The 21,416-nt window shown below is 44.1% G+C and overlaps 1 protein-coding gene across 1 annotated transcript; it reads left to right on the top strand.

The window, feature by feature from the left end:
- The first annotated feature begins 382 nt into the window (after positions 1 to 382).
- LOC119164232 (glucose dehydrogenase [FAD, quinone]-like) lies at positions 383 to 17,155 on the top strand. Its single transcript, XM_075886091.1, has 10 exons — positions 383 to 580; positions 2,424 to 2,613; positions 3,576 to 3,707; positions 5,152 to 5,273; positions 6,695 to 6,865; positions 8,133 to 8,286; positions 9,726 to 9,889; positions 11,607 to 11,784; positions 13,011 to 13,233; positions 13,913 to 17,155. Exons 1-10 carry the CDS (start codon positions 506 to 508, stop codon positions 14,094 to 14,096), a joined length of 1,593 nt encoding a protein of 530 aa, XP_075742206.1. The 5' UTR covers positions 383 to 505; the 3' UTR covers positions 14,097 to 17,155.
- The last annotated feature ends 4,261 nt before the right edge of the window (positions 17,156 to 21,416 follow it).

Here is a 21,416-nt window from a genome sequence, read left to right as displayed (position 1 = left end):
TGGTTGCGCTCAAACAATGTAGGCAATACAAAAATCTGGTAAAATTACCTTGACTGAGAAGCATGTGTTCTCTATAAGAAAACAAGTTATCAAGATTCCTTGTCACTGAATCAGACGCTTCGACAAGTGGTATTGTCTTCTTCAACGCAACACGTGGCTGCCTTGAAGAAGGGTAGCCCACTTATCTAGATGTTAACATCAGCAACACTTCCTTATCGAAGACTCTTATCGCTTCAACATCCAACTTGCCCTGAATATGTGCTTTGTTTAAACGAGGATGTCGACATTTTCTCCTAATTTTTTTCGTCATTTTATTAGTTAGGGTGCACAGTAAATTTGTTCGCATTTGCTACATTCTCCTTTCCTTTTGATTGCAGTGGGTGGTGGCTCGGCTGGAGCAGTTCTGGCGAACCGGTTATCTGAAGACATCACAGCGACCGTGTTACTAATAGAAGCTGGCGGCATAGAAAACGAAGTATCGGACATACCACTGATCGCGGCGACAATGCAGATGTCACCGCTGGACTGGTCCTACCGAACCGAACCTCAGAAAACGTCCTGCTTCGGCCTAGAAGGAAGGGTACGTATGTATGAATGGTTGATTTCACCATCATACTTCATGCTAATTCTGTCGACCACTTGTGTGGAAACTGCTAGAACCTACACGTGAATAAATACAGAGCATTATTGCCTAGCACAATAACATATGCCAGTTTTATGCAACAGATACTGCCTAATTAACCATTCAGTGGTGTCAACATTATGCTTATACATTGTTCAAGTTACCCTAAACCACTGTTTTGCACTTCGCAGGCTAAGCATATTATCATAGTCCTTAGTGCCTTAGTGCAGCATACGTATAAGAGGGAGATGCAATAAGGATGAAAGAAAGGCGGGGTGGTTAGCTAGTACTGAGTCGGGTAGGTTACCCTGCCCTGATGACGGGGGAGAGAAGGGGAGGAGAGTTAGAACGAAAGAGAGAAGTTGTTGTTGCCTTTGACGTAACATCAGTTCTGCGCTTGACATCGTACACGGTGTGGACCAATGTGCCCAAGAGCTATGTTGCAATTAAAAACAAACAGAAGGCAAACGTATTTCTACAGCGCGTGTTTTCATTGAACCTATACCTCTTTGGGTCATACATGGTGAAGCGTTCCTGGTGCAAGAAGAAAAATAGTAGTAAAATAAACAAAAGCTTTGTCCTTCATAAAGTGCTCAGTCGCTGTGCACTGTGATAGAATGAATGTTTTGCGATAATGACTAGTACGCCACAGTGTCAGGCAGAAAAATTTAGGCACTGCCAAAGGTAGAAAACAATACTTATAGATTTACCACTACTGTGCAAGCACTGAAATATGTCAAAAATACTCTAAATATTCTGGTAAAATTAGACATTCAGGCTTGAAGACGCTCAGGCTAGCACACCTTCATCTTCATGCCTGCTTTGTTCTTCAATACCGTGCTCAGCGTGATTCTTGAGATGCAGTGGCGACATCAGATTGTTTTTCTCCGCATTTCACTCATACCACAACGCCGGCCCTGTGGAGAACAGCGGTAGCTTCTTCTGTATTACGGCAGCCATCGTGTTAACAAAGGGTGTGGAGAAGATGACGGCAACCTCGCATGATGGGCCGATGGGTGCGACGACGGGAATTATGGGAAAAAGCGTACAATAGCAAGTGGCAGTTTCTAGTCACTCATCGTGGAGCAGTCTTCATCACACGCCACCCATGCACTATCCCGAAAGCATGTGGAAAATCAGCTTTGGTTGACGTTAAAGAACCCTAGGTGGTCGAAATTTCCGAGTCCTTCACCATGGCGTCTCTCATAATCATATATTGGTTATGGGACGCTAAAACCCACATATAATTTTTTTGAAAGACTGAACAGCACGTTTGTGGAATTACGCGGACTCACTCACGTCACAGGCGTCACCACGTTTATTCTGGAAAACGGGCGTTCCAAGATGGTGGTGTGTTTTAAAAAATAAAAATAAAAAGGTACCATCTGCCCATATTGAGCTGTAATTGTATTTTACCAGCAGTTTTGTGCAACTCTTTATGTATCAATAAATAATGAGTATTTATTTAGACATGATAAATGAGGAAATTGTCAATAAACTTAAGTACTATATCTACGTGTGGTAGGAGGCATGTGGTTCGATTCTGTAGCCTCCACAGCACTGCCAAAAAACGCTGTTGCCAAGTATGCTATAGCAACGGGGTTGCGTGTGGTGGCCGAGCTTGCTGATCGCGACTGCGAGCCGATTAATGACCGAAAGCGGGACAAGAGACAATCCCGCAAGCAGATTGGGTGCAACAGCGCGACCCCAGCCCCAAACCGGGACATGTTCCGTCTAAATTAGGACGTCTGGTCGCTTTACATTTACTACAACGGACATGAATTGCGTTGTTTTTGTGCAGAGGAGTCCGTGGCCGAGAGGTAAAGCGCTTGGTGGCTCGAGTGTCATCAACTACATGATCTACATCCGGGGCAATCCGCACGACTACGATCAGTGGGCGGCAAATGGATGCGAGGGCTGGTCGTGGAGCGACGTGTTCCCTTACTTCCTCAAATCGGAGGACAACCGTGATCCCGCAATTCTGCAAAATGGTGGGTATCTACTCGACATGAACACGTTCTTGTATAACGAACAAATCCCAAAGACTGGTTGTGCGGCCACGAAGGTTATCATATTGTTGATGCATGAGGACGTCTCGTATGTCCCATTCCTACAGGCTATCTTTGAAAGTTTTGTCAGATTCGAAGTCATGCTAGGTTAACACGCGTTTCTTCACAAATGAACGCTGCTTAGCGTTGAAGTTTAAATTGTTTTTCAATTACGTGAAAGCTTGACTGTCTCGAGCCCTTCGATACCATCCTGTAAAGGAGGATATTGCGTGGGAGTGTGCCAAGGGTGAGATGCCTACCGAAGGTAAGGAAGAAATTATGACAAGATATAACTAGAGTACCAGCACACAGAACTTATTGGCACAAATACCAAGATATAATTATGCACAAAATAGTATGAGCGATATCAATATAGCGCTTAAACAATTAAATGCGTATGCAAATACGTTGTGTACATACATAACAATTACCTTCGTTATAACTGATTACAAGACCATTGTTAGGGGCTGTATGTATACACACAGGTTCATGTCAGTGGCAAGTTGATTTTTCATCCTCTTTACTTCCTTTCCAATTCTTTATCTGCAGGTAAAGCATACAAGTACCGTCTTTTATACTTTCCCTACACTTCATTGGCGGTTGCTTATGAAAATGAGCCCAAGATTCGTTACATTCGGTATTTTCTTGCAAACGAACATTTTTTTTTTCCAAGTAGAGCATCTTCAACAAAGAGTGTATGGCGCCCCAGTTCGTCCAACGTACAAGAATTTCCGAGATGGGGCTTCGAAATTGTACTGTTTTACGGTCATTCTACCAGGAGATTCGGTGTGGCTGCTGAAATCCTGGAGTGAGCACTGAGGGCACAACCATGTGTTCAATTACATGGTATGTGTTGTCACTAGAAATTTCAACGAGATTTTCTTTTGCGTGTTTCTTTTTATCAGGTTACCACAATCACGGCGGTCCCCTGACTGTATCCACTCCTCAATACGCGACACAACTGGGTCATGCCTTCATTGAGGCTGGTCTTCAACTGGGCTACCCAAATGTGGATCTCAACGGACCACAGCAAACAGGTCTGGCACATCTCTTGCACACCACCACTTTCCGTTCACATACTTACTGTGGTGCTCCTAAAAATCTCGAGGCATCATTGTCATGATACTCGCACGTCTGCTTTCGAGCACTCTGGGGATTTCCTTGGATTAAAGTGGTACTAGAACTTTTTTCGTGGATGAGTTTACTCTGCGAAACAAATCTCCTGTATACAAAGGCTACTGGGAGTGATTGTGAAGCTAAGCAAATGCTATTAAAGTATTTCATTATTTTACTAATGTCTGTTTTTTCATGCCACACCTACCGACATCGACACTAGCTTGATGTCAGTCTACAGGACTTATACTGGTGACTTTACGCAGCAGTCTGGCTAGTTGTGATGACGTCAGGTACTTAAATTTCAAAGATCGCTGCTTCTGCGTTACCAAAACTTTCAAATGGCCACATGTGCGTCACCAATCGAGTGATAGTGCAAAGCCGTCGTGGAAACGGCACTATAGCTTGCGGGAGCACGTGAGGAGAAGCTCGTACCATGTTTTTACGTCAGGATACAGTGAGAACCAAAACTATCCTTTAAACACATTCTACATATACTTTATCAGTGTGCCCTTGACTTTTAGCTACATTTTCTAAGCTTTTGATGCCTCGGCCTTTTATTTGGCGCAAAAAAACAGCTGAAAGTTTTGTGTCAACTCCCCTTTAACTTTGTGTTTCCCGCGGTACCAAAGCGGATTCCTAAAGGCCACGTAGCCACGTATAAAGGGGTGTGTGGTTGACATCTTCTCCGCCAGGTGCCGCAACTGTCCCAGCCACCCATTAGAAAAATGTCTGCTCTTTCAATCAAATCGTTTGACTAAATCTCATTAATTTTAGCAGGATTTATTCCACCCTCGTTTTTAATAAACTTTTACTTCAATATTAGGCTTCCAACATAACTTAACCTGAACAATAACTGTCGACTTTGTACAGTTTTATTCTTAAAGCAAAATTTCATAGTATATGGAAAAGCATAATTAGGCTCGTCAAAACGGCTTGTCGAGCTAATTGGTATTGCATCATGAAAGACTGCAGCACGCATAGACGAGAACGAACGAAGAACACGGGGAACAACATATCCGTGAACTACAACTGATCAGTCGTAGTTCAGTGCTATGTACAGCGTGTTTGTTTTTTGTCTTTCTTTGTCCCTATGCACAATTGCGCTGTAGTCTTTCATGACAGAGTTAAGTGCTAGAACGGAAGGGCTTAGACGAGAACCGACAGTGCAACTGTTGACCATACCATTAAAGATAACAAAGCCAATCACCAGTGGCACACGTATCACACTCAGTCATACGCGAAATTCAAAGTTTACCGGTTCATGTGTTGCTTCTTGATGTGTGTCGACCTGGCTGCGTCACTGCTGAAGCGACGCTCTGATTCGCGTGAAACGTCAACACTAACAATACCGCGCGACGCTTCCAGGTTTCGCCATACCGCAAGGCACCATAAGGCGAAGCGCCAGGTGCAGCACCGGCAAGGCGTTTATCAAACCTATTCGTCACAGAAAAAACCTCCACATCACGCTGTATTCTTTAGCCACCAAGGTACGTACATTCTGGCGAAACAATAACGTCACTTGTACTTTATTCTTATTGATATGCGCTGTGAAAGTCAAGGCAGTCTTCGATAAGACCGGCATCGGCACACTACCGCAATATGAAACATTTTGTTGCATGAGACACACTGAAATTAGACTAATCTTGCTTCAGCAAGTGAGCAGAAGGACAGCACTAATTTGCGAACTGGACCACAGTTGATAGGTGTGTTAAAATTACATTTCTTTTTGTAGTCATTGCTAGATATTGCACAATAATAGCCTCGAGTCAGATGTAGTATAAATAATAAACATGATAAAAAAGCAACGCTTATGCAAGGGAAGCTACCGGCTTCCAAAAGGCGAAAGCCTCATGTCCCGTAATCAAGCCAAGTACAAATATGGTGTGTACCCTAAAAAGGAGAAAGAAAGCGCAGCGCTGGACAAAGAGATAAACATATTCACCACGTTCGAGACCTACAAGATCAGATGAGCACATTCATGCACTAGAGAACTTTTGTACAAGCAGTCCAATGGCATTTTTAGATGAAGTGGTGCGTTTCTCAAATCGTGCAACACGAATCGTACCCGTGTTCACGGACAGTACAGCCTAACTGAAGTAACTGGTACTGAGGTCACTGATAGTTGATCTTGCAAAATCGAGGTAACGGAAAAAGTTTAAAGAAAGGATGTTCCGATGAAATATAGACGCGGACAAGAGTTTTTTTATCAACTCCTAAATCAAGAAGCCGTGCATTCATAGCTTTGGAAACACAATTCGCAGGTGATATAAAAAAGGTGAGGATCAGTCTAAGAGTTCCACGCAGTACTAGCACTTTGTACACTACCTGGGTCGTATCAAGCTGATATTGACGTGGTTACCTTAGAACATGGTCAGCTGAACAGTAGGTCTGTAAAAGCAATGGAGTTCACTTATACCCACTCAGCAAGTGTGTTTTGCTTACTATACTCACCAAGACTCGGACTCACTAGGACTTATACTCACGAAAGTTCATTTCAGGCTGATTCACTTGCACTCAGATTCTCGAGAATATTTCTCAACCGTACTCAGCCTTACTCAATTTCACCAAAATATCACTGAGCCGCACTCAATACAAGACACACTACGCGGCCTGAGTCCGGGTGGGTGTTAGTGAGTCTCTTCAAGGTGTGGGTTCAGCTACAGTTGGCACTCAATGATCAACTACTTTTTGGGCACAAGTTTTGTTAGACAACGGATGAAACAGTGTCTGTTTCGCCTGTTGTCTAACAAAGTTTTTGCGCAAGAAGTAGTTGATCTTAGCGAATCAACTTTTGAGTCAATCTGTTGACATATGCCTGTAACACAGCGGCTGCTGCTGCGTGACTCACACATTCCCGTGTAAAACAGCAGCTTACAAAGACTCTCCTGATTGAGACCGAAACTCGCAGATCCACTTCGATGAGTGGAACAACGCCCGGGCAGTCCAGTTTGAGCGGTTCAAGGTTCCACACATGGTGTTTGCGAGACGAGAGATTATTCTGTCGGCCGGAACAATTGGCAGCACACAGCTTCTGCTCCTGTCCGGCATCGGACCCAAACACGACCTGCAAAAGATGGGCGTAAGTGGACACTATGTAACGCCTTTTTTTTTTTTGTCGCAATGGCAAGGCATCCAGTGATGCTTCTTGTTGGGGTATGGTTTCAGAAGTGGTTTCAAACTCTGATCATGGCTTCTTTAAGTGCAGAGTGATTGAGGAAGCCGGGTTGTTGTATGCTGTAGTATGCAGTTGGCGTCGTTTGGTGTAACGCTCCGCGTGTAGCATATTGAGAGCGTGCTCGCGCTAAGAGTAAGTCTGCTTCCTTTTGTTCTCCAAGCACCTTGATGATGATCACTTAACATCATCAGCCCACAAAAGCAACTAGTGTGGCCTCGGGCTCAGTAACACGACACATTGCGTGTTGAACTGCCACTGTATGTGAGAGCCCGAGATGGAAAATAATAAGCTATAATAAGACAGAATGCGCTTCAGGATTTTGGTTACCCTTTTGACACTTCTGTAAGGGAAGGTTTATGAGTCCATAATCTGTGAAGTTTCTGTGTAAAAAAACATTCGCTTTATTAATACTGGTGGCGATATGAGACCATCCACTCACGTAAATCTTTTACAACACCTAGCCAATAGATCTGTTCACTTGACTCATTTCAACGTGTACTTTCAAAAACTTCGCAAATAGATCGCTCTCTTTTGCTTTTTCTCGGCAGCTTTGTTAGCTAGTTTAGCAGAAACACCTAGAAAACAATCAATGCATAGGTTGACGCTGCCAACTCCTGCAGCACAAATAGGAACTCACTGGAAGCTCCGTACGTTACTGCATCATTCGAAATTTAGCCCTTCTTGCTGTCTGCCTCCTAGGACAGCCAAAATACCCACCGTGGCCACTTAGCACGTGTTATATATCACACAAATTAGCTAGAGGATGCGAGTCAGAATAAATTGAGCTGCGTGTTAAGGAACTCGAAGGGCCAAAATAAATCTAGAGTTCAGCAGCATTACAACTTTCATCATATCATGTTTCATGTTCCAAGTTTCGTACGTAAGATCTCAAATTAATTGCTGAGTCTACTAAAACCAGCAACTCATGAAGTTGAACTTGTGGTAGGGTGATACACTTGAGTAACCACTAGAGAACCGAAGCACGAGCCGAGAGAGCCGGGCGTTGGCGATGCTGCTTGCTGCAGGCACATCTTTTTCACAATGCGGTCAACTTGGGGCTAAGTAAGAGATTATTTACAGACACCTTCAACGTGCTGTGTGTATTTTTTTTGCTCGCTTGCATACTTCTGGTATTGCCGAACTTTGAACTATTTATTACTTTTCCCCTTAGATTCCTGTGCTTGCTGACCTTCCAGTTGGTTACAACTTGCAAGACCACATCTACCCTGGCGGCATGAACTTCCTCGTGCGCGATCAGGTGTCAATGGTTCAGACTCGTGTGTTCAACCTGAAGCAGATCCTCCGCTATCTAACCATAGGCAAAGGTGAGGTGCCGTAAATGGATGAAGAACCAAGTAAGCTCGAACTCCTAAAATTTAGACTCTCTCTGTGGCGCTGAAAATACGAATAATCTGGGACACGCTGATAAAAGCTCTGATTGACTTTTTCGGGCAAGCCAGATGTTCTGGTGCAGGACATGTTTAGTGACACGGACTCATAGGTGTATCGCAAAAAAAGGCAGTTTCTTAGCTCTGGTAAAGACGAGGACAGCAAGAAAGAGACACCTTTTTTTTCTTAGATTCCCCTTCTTAGTCACCTTTCTATTGGTTACTGAACTTTCAGTTGATTATTCCTTGATTCAGCTACACTTAGACCAAGTCTACGAATAAAGTACAGATGAGTGGTGTGTTGGTCTCGTTGGTCGTGAATCATAGAAGAATTGAGTGAGAGAAAAAAAACACGAACACAGTGATACGAGCGCTATGTTCGAGAGGACGTGTTTTTTTTTTCGTCCCCGTTTTTTTTTTTTGCGATGATTTCTACTATGAATAAACATTATTGTGGTGAGTAGCGCCGAATGTGTCCATTGTTTTTTCCTTGTCTTCCTCGGGTTTATCAGTGCTGAGAAACTTCCTTTTTGAGAACATGAAAATTTCTTGAATAGGCAGTGGCGCTGGAGATGGCGTTTTCGACAAGCGGTCGTGCCTTCTCTTAAGCAGATAGAGACCTTACTCCTTGGCTTCCTTTAATGATACCGCCTTCAAGGTTGCTGCGTTTAAATAAATGGCACTGAATTGTTTAATTGTAATTAAAGTATTCAAATGAGTTCCTGTCACCGTTACTTGGTGATGGCTACCCCGTTCTACTGCATTGTTCAAAATAAAGAATTAAAAAGAGAAAATAGGTTATATACATATATACCCTCCTACATAGGAGAATAAAAACTCTTTCATATGGGCCAAAGAAATTCTAGGATTCCTTATGCCTACGAGATTAATAAAACTGGTGTATCTTTGGCACCAAGTCTCCTACCCCACGGGTTCTGTGAAACTTGTAGGCAATAAAAAACATGAAAAAACGAACTGGAAACATTTTTTTCTTATGATCATCACGTGACTGCCTTTCAAGATATATTTACGGACGAGGTGTGCTCGCAGATCCATGCAGCTCAAGTGGCGTCTTTGGAGGCAAACACAACTTTACGCAGCAGCTGCGACAGTTGAATCCCGAAATGTCAAAGCATTGTCAGAAACTGTCAATTTTTTTTGGTTTCACACCATCATTAGTGCCCCAAATGTAGAGCTCCTCCATTTTAATGATCATACCATGAACAATTGCCCCGGTTAATGCCGTCCGAGATACCTTCTTGACGACCTTTCATATCTGAAGTTGTGTCATCCTGGCAGCTCACGTTTCCTAAAAAGTGAACATCTGGTGTCCCTCTGCACGTTGCGTCCTTTTCTCATCTCGTCTACTTTTGCAGGTCCTCTGACACTGCTGGGCGGAGTTGAGGGTCTGGCGTTTATCAACACTAAGTACGCCAACAAGAGCATTGACTGGCCGGACATCGAGATCCACTATCTCTCTGGATCGCCCGTATCCGATGGAGGACAAACGTTCAGACGTACTGAAGGAATCGCGGATGAGGTACGGATATATACAGCGTACAAGGTTGCCCGTAACGAAGAACGCTTCTTACACTGCTTTCTAACAAATTTAAAACGCTTCGTTACTCTCAGTTCTGGTTAAACGTCGTGAGCACTGGGGTAATTTATGATGTTGACGAAGCCATTACGAACACGAACCTACCCGTCCTGATCCAGCCCGCTTCAGAAGATACTATTATTGCAAGTATATGTCTTTTCTAAACATCACTAATCGTGATGACTGTATTTAAGGGCGAATTACTCCCATAACTCGTAAACGTTGGCCACTTCCAAAACGCAGTTCGCCCCTTTTTATACTGAAACCACTTCGGTACTGGTAGTGCATGAGCTGGGTCACTGGAGTTGTGTGTGCTCGAACTCTATCATCTGTTCCCGATGCTCGGGAACCACAACAGGGACACGTGCCCGGCCACGTCACCGAAGTGCCCAAATCGCAACGAATCACATGATTCCTCTTTGAAAATTGTTCTGCTATTCGAAGTAAGATAGCAACACTGAATAAAGGGGCTACAGATGACATCTTACACCGAGAAGCAGCTGCATGCGCTACACAACAAAATTCTTATCGCCGGCGCTGCTCCAAAGCCTCCAAAAATTTGTATACTATAGCCTCGCGAAGCACATCCAAAGCCACCTCCTTTATTTCCACTCGGGCCCAGCACTGTTGATTCTAAGAACAAAGATGATTCTGCTAGCAATGTAGCTGCCGCTTTGTTCCTACTACTCAGTCGCAACGCAGTCGTGTCTACGGGAACTACCACCGCTACGAGGAATGCACTTGACGCTTGGCCCGAACTCCAAAAAATGCATGTACTTGATGGGTAGCACCAGACTTCTGCAGTGAGGAACACTTCATCGGTCACTTCATTAGCTGACAAACAAAGGCTGACAAGTGGTCGCCATGGTCAGTACCCTATTCCACGCTATGCGTGCGCTGCTGAGAAAGATGGGGACACCGACAGCTCTAAGTGTGATGCAACTGCTTGACACCGTCACTCCAGTTCTCGCAATCCTTCAGAAGTCCGTCGCTTGAGAACGCAATCTGTACCACTATGGCTTCACCATCGACAATATGTTGGTTGTGTGATACCGCGCATACAAATGGCGTAATGCAACATAGCGCGATCTGATTAAACCATGGGAGTGAACCATCGTCTGTGATGTGAAGCACACAAGTGCCGTTACGTCGACGGAACCAGTGATTTTCTCTCCCCCTCTCTCTCTAACTCCCCCTCCCCTATACCCTGCCCCAGAGCAACGTACCACGCTGAATACCAGGCTCAGCCACGCTCCCCGCCTTTCTTTCATCCATATTCTTTTTCTCTTATACTTTATTTTTTACTCCTTAGCGTAGCTTCGGAGCCGTCCGTTTGCCCGTTTTATATGTTCTAAACTACCGGAAAAAGTAATTGTGTGCCAATTAGCTTCATGTGTATAAATCAGTGTACAGGTGACATTATTGATGCTCTCTGACAGATTACAGTGTCTCTAGATGACCTGGCTGTTTGTGAAACTAATATTGAAATTCTGCCACAACAAGAATTCTGTATTGCCTGGTCAACTAGGATCAATGCTGTAGCTCTGTGTTCCATCCTAACACTTCCTGATATCGAAGCCAATACAACATCTTAAAATATGACTAGTATTTAGGCGTTTATTATAATAAAAGTAACCCTCTCTTACAATTTGTTTTACAGTTGTGGGAGAAAGTTTATGCGCCCTACGTTTATGCGGACACCATGTCTGTATATCCGGTGCTGCTGAGGCCTAAATCTCGAGGATACATCAAGCTTCGGTCCCGGAATCCTTATGATCCACCCCTGATTGACCCGAAATACCTGAGCCATCCGGATGACATCATGACTCTTGTTGATGGTGAGAATTCATTTATTGACACAAACAGTTCTTAGTAGGTGTTCCCGAAGACCGCATTCACATAGACAACTTGAACATCCGTGTGAGGAGGAGGGGGTAGTCTCTGAAAGTATGGAAATAACTGAAGTTTATTGAATATGTCTGTTAATGATCCTAAAGATTGCGCAGGTATGTTTGACCGTTGTTACGCCTGGGAGTCCACACCGAATGTCAATGCCTCTGCAAAGGCAATCTGTGTCAAGGCCAGCGATCGAGCTCGCCTGACACGATCGACTCAACGACATCATCAAGCGGTGGCGCCGGTCTGTAACTCAACGCACTGCGAGCTCCCTCAGCCCACGAGGCCGTTGAAGAAATCGGCGCCTTCCAGTCTGTCGAGTCTTACGCAATGCGTGGGAACGTCACTCGTCCTTAGCTGCAACTGTGCGCAGCGGCTCCAGATTTGATGAGCATGACGCGGCCCAGCGGCGGGCCCCATTGGAAGATTCTGACATCACGGCCAGCAGCGTTTCTTGTTGGATGTTGGTGACTCAAAGGATCCACCGGGTGCCTATAAAATCAGCCCTGCGGTGCGTCGCCAGCAGTAGACCTATGTGTCAGAGAAGCCCCTCGTTGCACCGAGCCCCTTTCACAGTCGGCGCGCCCGGTGTCCTTGGCAGCGGCGAGTTTCGTGGCGTTCTTCGTAACCTCGTCGGCGGTGCGCTTCCTAACAGAGAGAGAAGCCGACGGATGCGTGTGAGAGAAGGCATCTCTGCTGTTCGAGTCCCTAAGCTGTCGGCCCCAGTGCCGAATTTATAACGCCTCTATTTCTATGCTGTACATAAACCTTGCCTTAACCCACCGTCGTCTCGTCCGCTCGTCTATCAGCTCTGCGCAGAAGCAGTCGCGAGCTATGTAACACAGGCTACCAAACGGCTGGTGACCTTGGCGGTGGAGTTCAGAGCAGTGGTGCCTTCGGGACCATGTTGGCGTTTCGGCTTCGTAACACCGTCGGACAAAGTACATTTCGAGAAAACGAGGGTGTATGTTGTGCGACAGTCAAGCGTATCTAAGCAATCGAGACACCAATTCGCCAAAAGAGTTACTTTGACCTTCAATACTTACGACTAACCTGCCGAATGAATGTGTGTACACACTCAACCAAACAGTCTTTCGCTTCCTTAATTTAATGCACCTGGGCTTATAGAGACTCTACAGCTGTCTTGTAATATTTTTTTTCATTTCAGCCATGAAGTTTTCAATGGCAGTGGCCGAAACGCCTGCTTTCCAGAGATATGGCGTCCGCATGTGGGACTTGCCATTCCCAGGATGCGAACACTACAAGCACCTCAGCGACGAAAACCTGGCGTGCATGGCTAGATCTTTTACCAACACAATTTACCACCCTGTGGGCACGGCAAAGATGGGACCCGTTTGGGACCCAACCACAGTCGTCGACCCCAGGCTTAGGTGAGAGCACCTTGGGGCTTTATAATGAATGAATGCGTTCTGGGGGTATACGTGTGAAAACATGAAATAAATCATAATGCATGCCTTAGGGCGGACTCCACATCCTTTTCGCTGTTACGTGGGATACTTTATCATAAAGAGAAATTTGGCTGTGGAAGTGATAGACATGTTGCGGGTGCAGATTCGCCTCCTGGACACAGCAGCCACATTTAGGTGAGGGCGAAACGCAGGAGGCATCCGTGTGTTGAGCCATAGATGCATAATAAAGAAATCCAAGAGATTGCAAGACTCCAGAGTTTTCTACTACGCTGTACCTTAGCGTCCTATTGGTGTTATGGCACGTAGAATCGCAGCTGTCACTTATTACAGCCAGAAACTCTTAGTCTACCGTTGCCGTCGTCGTGGTAGTACTATAGTCGTAGTGTTAGGCGTCCCGTTGATCAAGGTATGAGAGGGACAGTTAATCAGAAATAAAGACAACAAAGTGATGTTAAGAACTTTTTGTACCGAAACTTATCATCATCGTTGCTGTTTCGCTGTCAGACGATTTTCATTCACAGCGTCAAACTGGCCGAAATTTTTTGAATCAGTCACTACGATATCACATTGCAACACTTGATAGTCTTGGCACTTTGTGAACGCCTGGTTTCTAAAAAAATTCTCTTTTTTCATCTCGCAGGGTTAAAGGAGTCCAGCGATTGCGGGTCATAGACGCTTCAATCATGCCCACGATCGTGTCCGGCAACACCAACGCCCCGTCCATCATGATCGGCGAGAGAGGTGCGGACATTGTGAAAGCCGCGTGGGTGCACCACAGCAATTTCCACCAGCAGCTGCACGAGGCCGCCAAGCGCAAGAGGTGACCGTGGTCAGCCAAGGACCACGCGATGCAACCGCTGCGTGCGTGGTATGCACTCTTGCCAAAGACAATTGCCGAGGCATTGCTCACTCCGCCAGCGCCAGAGGCGCGTGCCGTGTACAGTGCGCAAAGACTAACAGACGGACTCCGAGCCCAGCGCCGGCTACAATAGACCTGCGAACGGTCCTCGTTGACAACACAGGACACGCATGCATCGTCCTCGTCGAAAGCATCTAAGCCACTTTCTAGACGCCGTTATCATTCAGGGATTTTCTGCAGATGAAAGAAGTGAGCGCATAAACGCCCTGTTTCAGTCTGCAGCAATGTGCTATAATTGCCCTCGTATTATAGAAGGCTATGTCACTCAGGTTCACCTTAACTTGAGAGGGTCGATGACAGCACTGCACCTGGTCAGAAGGGGTCACATTGTATGGGTAAAATTCAAAAAGAATTCATGAGCACCACGCCTTACTTTTCAGTCGATTGATGGTGGTGGTGTTCTCAACTCGGTCGAGAGATGTTTGCCGTGATGTTGTATTGGTTATAGTGCTCCGCTGCTCTCCAGTAAACTGCGGGCTCGATATCGTCCACGGCAGTCGCGTTTCTATGTAAGCTAAATCCTGGAAGCCCGTGCCTTGGATGACGTCAGTGCACGGTCATCAGATTATCGAAATTTCCGGAGCCTTCCACTACGCCTCCCTTTATAATCATATCGTTTATAGACGTGAAAACACCAATATTAACTTCGTTGAGGGACGTAATATCCTCGCATCAGCTTGAGGCTACCGAGTGGTGTAGTTGAAAAAAAATTTGTGAGCTGGATTACTCCTGTGATATGTCGAAATATTTTGTGAGACCAGGGTGACAATTCTTCACGCACTCTAGACATTTAGTCCAAGTCTTGGCTCACGGAGGCTTCAGGAAACTGCAGCTATGTCCTATCACCGCAGCTTGAGAAGTGGCTTGTGCACTTTCGGTGAAGGCTGTAATGCGTTTCTATGTGTCGTTTCTCTGTGTATGCTAAGGCACATCTTGGTGCACTCAGGTCTGCTAGGAGACATGTCAAGGAGGCCACTGATGAAAAGCACGGGAAGGTAGTAAACAAACAGTCAGTGCTGTGTTAAGGCGGTAGTCTAATCTGCAGGTTTTCTCCCATGAAAGCCTGTCTGAAAGCACCATGAGGCTGGTAGGCTTCAAGCATCAACTTCAAGCATCGACGCTTCAAGCGAGAAGCAACGCTAATGAAGATTGTATGGTGCTGACAACAGAGAGCCAGAATCGATGACGTGAAGTTGTTTCGAAGATTCGAGTTTGTTCAACGTGCCTGGAATCTGAAGATTTCACTTTGTGTTCTATTTTGGTGCACGAAATTTCTGATTGAGTATGCGATGGCGGCGCACCGGACAATTCGCTGTCATCGTGAATGCTGAAGTCGAGATTTGTGCTTAGAGGGGTGAGGTGATAAACTATGATAGAAGAGCTGGGCTCCAGGTTTAACGTCTTTTGAGTGTGAATGTACTGGTTGATGAAAGTGCTACTTTTTTTATTATGCTTTACAATGTTAACTAAATAATAAAAAGGCAGTTGTCTGATGTCGCAAATGTTTACAAGGAACCACATGGTGGCATAACAAATGAAGCAAGTTTATGGAGCGTCTTCTCCTCGTGCCACTATATTTTTTAATGTAATATCTGCGGCTTGTTCAGCTGTGCTGACCTTCTGTGTCAAAATTTAGCCAAATGATTTTTTACACCCTTTGACCAACTATACATTTTGTGGGTCACGTGACATGTGTGACGCATTGCAGCCACAGCACAAATTCTAAGAAGCCGATGTGGAGTCCCATTCGGACAACCAACCCTCTTTAATGTTTTGTGAGCTGTGACAAAGAATGAGCAGTTACTTCAAAATCCTTTCGTCTTTAGCCTTGTCACTTCATTAGAAGAGACGTACACTCTGGCAATCTTGGGGAATCGTTGATATGGTGCTATCTTGGATCACCCCTTACCTAAGAGCAGATTTATGAATTTTGAAGTTATAATGACAGAATCTATTTATGACTCTTTTTTTGAATAAATACATTACATTATTTAAATGATGTGTATTACACCATCACGAGCGTCCGGAACGCACTTCCTCTTATGGAAAAGGGAGGGTAGGAGGTGTAGAGCACTTTACTCTCCCGCAACTGACGCATTGAATCACGTGGATTACGCAAAGCATAACTCTAAACGCCCATATAACCAATTCACCACGTGATATTCACACTATGAGGTAAAAAAGTAGTTTTTCTAATTTAGGTAATAACAACTAGCCTTATTGTTGCTTTGTTCCCTCTTACCAAATTTAATTTCTGCAGCATGATGAGGTGTCATTGCTAACGTTTTATAAGTCATAGATCGCTAGCAAATCGTGCTTATATAAAAGGTTGTGGCCCATTCCGTTTCTGGTTAGAATGTTCTTCAGCTGATGAGAGCAGTATTTCGGGCTTGTTGTTAATTCATTACTTCCGTGCGATTGCAGAACAGAGCAGAAGACTGTGAACAAGCGCTGGTTGTGTCTTTTTTTCTGCTGTCGGTGCCTTTTCGTGCCGCAATCGTACTGTCGTTGTACATTTGTTTTGTTGGTTTTTTTTAGTGTTGCAGGTTTCAACTATTGTACCACCTAATGAAAGAATGACGATGTGAAAAAAGTCGTAGTGTGGAATATAAAGTGTTGTAGTTAGCCTCACGGTTCTTCTTAACACCTGGTCTCTCAAGCATCACGACAACTCTAGAAAAAATACTAGGCCTCCTACATGAAGCTTGGTTGCATCGTAAGAAAGAGAAAAGTGAAATTTTAGCTTTTTTTACAAATAAATACTTGAATATAAGCCCTGAAGAACGTCCAAGTGTGTCATTTATAATATTAACAATGTTTCGCTGATTTTCGCCAACTTGTACAAATGTCGCCAACGTTTTTCTCGTTATTTTAAGTGTACAAATGACTTTTAGTAACCTTTGTTGGTTTGTGCATCCTTACTTCAATTGTTCAATTCCTGAAATAAAAGTTTGCGCTCATAAATGTGTTTAATCATGACCTGAACCGCGATCATCTCTGAAAGCTTGCGTAAATATTGCCGCCGGTGTGCTTAGCAAATGAGCATTTCAGCCTATTGATTTATTGCTATTTATAAATCTGTGACGTTCGCTGGCCATGAAAACAAGTATTCTTCAAAGCGTAATCGTCTTAAACAAGCGAAATCTATTCAACGCAGGCACCGTGCACTTACCAGGTGTCGCCACGCAACCCTATGCTCCGATATCAGCCGATAGGGGGCGCAAAAAAAGACAGACGAGCAAACATGCTTCAATATTCATTGTTCATCGCACGGCCACTTTCACGATTAAAAAAAATGCGGGAACTTTTCCCTCGTGTTAAGGAAATCGGTGTGACTGCAAATGCTTACACCAGTGTTGTGTTTTGCCCATTACACTTCCTGAGCATTCTTGGCACCGTTCCGTACAGGGCGAGGGAGGTAAGATCCACAGTATGATGCCTGTACAAACTTCGGGAGAGTTTATTTGCCCCTAAACATTCCTGAGTCATGTGAGCCGAAAATAACTTTTACACAGCGTGGTTCTGTCGGTTGTTATATGAACACTGATACTTTGCCGGTGTCAGTTATAATTGGTTCACAGCAGTGTCAGTCTTGCGTCAATGATTCTTCCTTGCCTTAAATTAACACCCATGCTTTCCCGGTGTCAGCGTTGCTAAGAGGGTCATTCACATATGACGTGCAGTTTGCTGTACTCACTATTTTTCCAGTGTCGTTTATGCCAGAACCAGAGTCTCCATCTGATTGGTTGCACCACTAATGACGCCACAGGTGTTGTTTCTCTTCGTCACGTAATGGCTAATTGTTGCGGTGCACACGAGGCTCTCTCATATAGTTAACTGATATATAGGGCTCACGTGCTAAGCTCCTTTTTCCTCATGATTGCCATCTAAACATGTCATCACTGAAAGCTGCAATGATTCGTTACGCACATACGCTGCGATTTTGCTACATCTGTATGTTTCAGTGTGGCTGGCTTCGACAATATGGAGGTTGTACATTTGGTTCCAACTTTGAAGAACTCCAAGTCACAGTGGGATTACCTGTGCCCTGTGCATTTTTTCCCGACCATCATGCACCCAGTAAATTCGTCAACAAAAAAGTACTGTGAAGTATCTGCTTTTCTTGATCGCTTTCTACTGCAGTTTGGTTTCTCGCACTTGCGCACATGCCTTACTGTTCCGGCGACAGTGGCAATAGTCACAAACATAGAGAATGAAGTGTTTCTTCTGGTAATATTCTTGGCGATTGCAATCGGGCAGATCGGTGTGGTCTCATCAAGTGTGAGGGCCAAGGGACGGCTTTGTGCTCTCCCATAGTAGAGAACCGAGTGCTCTAAATCATTGAATACTTTTTCTAAACACATGCACTTGCACTTCAGAATGAACGTTTATAATTAGTTGAAGTCTTCAGGAAGCATTCCTTCTAAGTGTGCCTTGATGAAGCGCTGTTTCCGTTTGCTACCGCGTTGTTGATCTGCATCATCTTCTGGACCCTGTGCAAGTTGCCCGTGGGGTTCAACATGCCGCTCCTCTCACTGATACAAAAGATCATTTGTTACGTCAAGGTTGCTTTCGTTTACTGAACAAGTGTTCTTAAAACATGCTAAACTATCATTCTCATGCGGATCACTTTCACATGCGGTGATTTGCTTTTTCTGGTTTGTTGTTCTCACATCTTTTTTTTTAGTTCTGGCGCAATTCTTGTTGCCCATACTTACGAAGATTATCTGCTTGAAGAATACTCCTTGCTGATTATTTTTTAATAAAAAGTTCTGCAAGGAAGGTTCACATGTCTCAATAATGTCGTGGCCTTCGTCCATCTTTTTTCTTAGGACAAGATAGAAGCTTTTGTTCGAAGCATTCAACAGTGAGATTTCTTGCTCTCTAACATGGGATATTGCACTCTAGCTGCCCTGTAAAAATAAACTAATCAATATATTTATAGCAGAAACAAAAGGTTCTCAAGTGCTTTGAAGAGTTCCCCTTTGATATTTACTTCATCCAGTTGTCATACCTTCCAGTATGCTGCTATACATTTTGTATGTACACCGAAGAGCAGTGAGAAGACTTTTTTAACACCTTCTAGCTCCTGTGAGAACGTTGCGTCATTTGCGAATCTGCAGAGCGACGGAGCATCACAGTTAGCGTATCTTCTGGAGCACACTTTTTTTAGGCACTGAAATGCAAAACTTGAAGATAGCAATGGTATTCAGAAAATACTTAGCTTCACACATATAAAGATCAATCTGTTAATCACAAACAAATCATTACGGCAAGGACAAAGCTATTGCTTAGAAGTTTCTTGAAAAACGCACTGATTAGAGAGGTAGTTGACCCATCCTTATCTACAGTCTAAGCTCCACTGCAATACGAATGTCCTTCTAGTCATTTCCAACCCACCCTCTCCACCTAATCCTCCCACCTAATTCTTTGCTGATCTCCAAGTGTCCCTTTCAGTGATTATCCTGCATACGCGCTGCATGCCGGGCCTGTGTCCATTTCTTCTTCTTGATTTCAACTATGATGCTTAACCATGGTTTGTTCCCTGACCCACTCTGCTTTCTTCTTGTCTCTTCAGGTTACACCTATCAATTTCCTTCCCATCACTCACTGCGTCCATTTTAATTTAAGCTGAACCCTCTTTCTGCTTCTCTAGGTAGGTATGTACCGGCAAGATGCAGCTGTTATATACCTTCCTCTTGAGAGATAGTGGCAGTCTACCGTCAGTCATGATTTGAGAATGTTCGCCGAATGTGTTCCCCCCATTTTTATTTCACTTACTTCAATCTTGTGGTTCGTCTTCACGGTTACTACCTGTCCTACGTACAGGTAGTCCTTTACAACGTAAACTGTACTGCTACCTATCTCTAAGCGCTGTTCTCTTCAGAGGGTCTTCTACATATCTTTCGTTTTTTTTTGTAGAATAATTCTAAGACCTATCTTTCTGCTCTTCTTCTCTGATTCCCTAATCATGAGCTGAAATTTGTCCCCTGGGTTACTTTGCGATGCAGTGTCATCGGCAAAGCGCCAGTTACTAAGGTACTCTCCATTATCTCTTATCCTCAAGTCATCCCATTCTAGGCCTTTGAAAACCTGTATGCACGCGGTGAATAGAATTGTGGAAATTATATCCACTTGTCTTACATCCTTCTTCATTGGTATTCTGTCGTTTTTTTTAAGGTACACTATGATGGCAGTTGATCTTATGTAGATGTTTCCAGGGTGTTTATATGTGCTTCATCATCGCCCTTATTCCGCAGTAACTACATGACCGCGCATATCTCTACTGAACCGAATGCCCTCTCGTAATTTATGAAGGTTACGTATAGTGGTTGGGCGCATTCTCAGCATTTTCTAACACCTTGTTTATAGTATAAATGTGGTCGACTGTTCTGTAGCCTGTTCAAATCCTGATAGTTCTTTTGGTTGAATTAATTTTATTGTTGTCTTAATTCTGCTCGAAACTACCTCTATAAATAGCTTGTATACGACGGAGAGCAAGCTGATCGGCCTGTAATTCTTCAAGTCATTGTCATACCCTTTCTTATGGATTAACATTATGTTAGCATTTTTCCAAGACCATCCCCATCAGGAGACACTTCCTATACAAGGTGGGTAGCTTTTTTAACACACTCCGTCTTCCCTCTTTTAGCAGATCTGATGCTGCCTGATCTTCACCACCAGCTTTTCATATTTGCATTCTTACCAAAGCTTTCCTGCTTTCCTGACTTCTTCTGTCGTTAGTTGTATGATGTCATCTGGGTTACTGCTAGTTCTTACATTATGGTCATGGTTTTCCTTGCTGTCGTACAGATCTGTGTGAAACCTTTCCGCTATCACAATTATCCGATTCATATTGATGGTTACTCTACCTTCCTTGTATCTCACTCCATACATCTGGTTATTGCATATCCCAAGATTCCTCTGCACTATTTTGACGCTTCTTTCGTTCTTTAGAGCGTGTTCAATTCTCTTAATTTTATACCTTCTTATATCGGAGACCTTAGGCTTATTATTCAACTTTGTATGCTCTACCAGTTCAATTTTGCCTGTTGTGTTTGAGGCTTCCATGCTTTGACATTTTTAATACAGTTTCTTAGTCTCCTGGGACAGCTTGCTAGTGTTTTGTCTATATACTGTACCACTCAATTCCACTGAACACCCTGTAATGATACTCGTCAGATTATTATTTGTTGTGTCAATGCTGAGGCCGGTATCCTCGATA

This window comes from Rhipicephalus microplus, unplaced genomic scaffold (genome assembly GCF_043290135.1).
Source record: "Rhipicephalus microplus isolate Deutch F79 unplaced genomic scaffold, USDA_Rmic scaffold_766, whole genome shotgun sequence".
Lineage (NCBI taxonomy): Eukaryota > Metazoa > Arthropoda > Arachnida > Ixodida > Ixodidae > Rhipicephalus > Rhipicephalus microplus.
This window is presented reverse-complemented; position numbering and strand designations above follow the sequence as displayed.

Bases quoted from the DNA above. Each gene is read 5' to 3' on its own strand.
- LOC119164232 (XM_075886091.1), top strand. From the start codon at position 506: ATGCAGATGTCACCGCTGGACTGGTCCTACCGAACCGAACCTCAGAAA. The intron at 3,708-5,151 runs GTCTGGCACATC...CGACGCTTCCAG, and splicing joins CAACGGACCACAGCAAACAG to GTTTCGCCATACCGCAAGGC. The intron at 9,890-11,606 runs GTACGGATATAT...TTTGTTTTACAG, and splicing joins CTGAAGGAATCGCGGATGAG to TTGTGGGAGAAAGTTTATGC.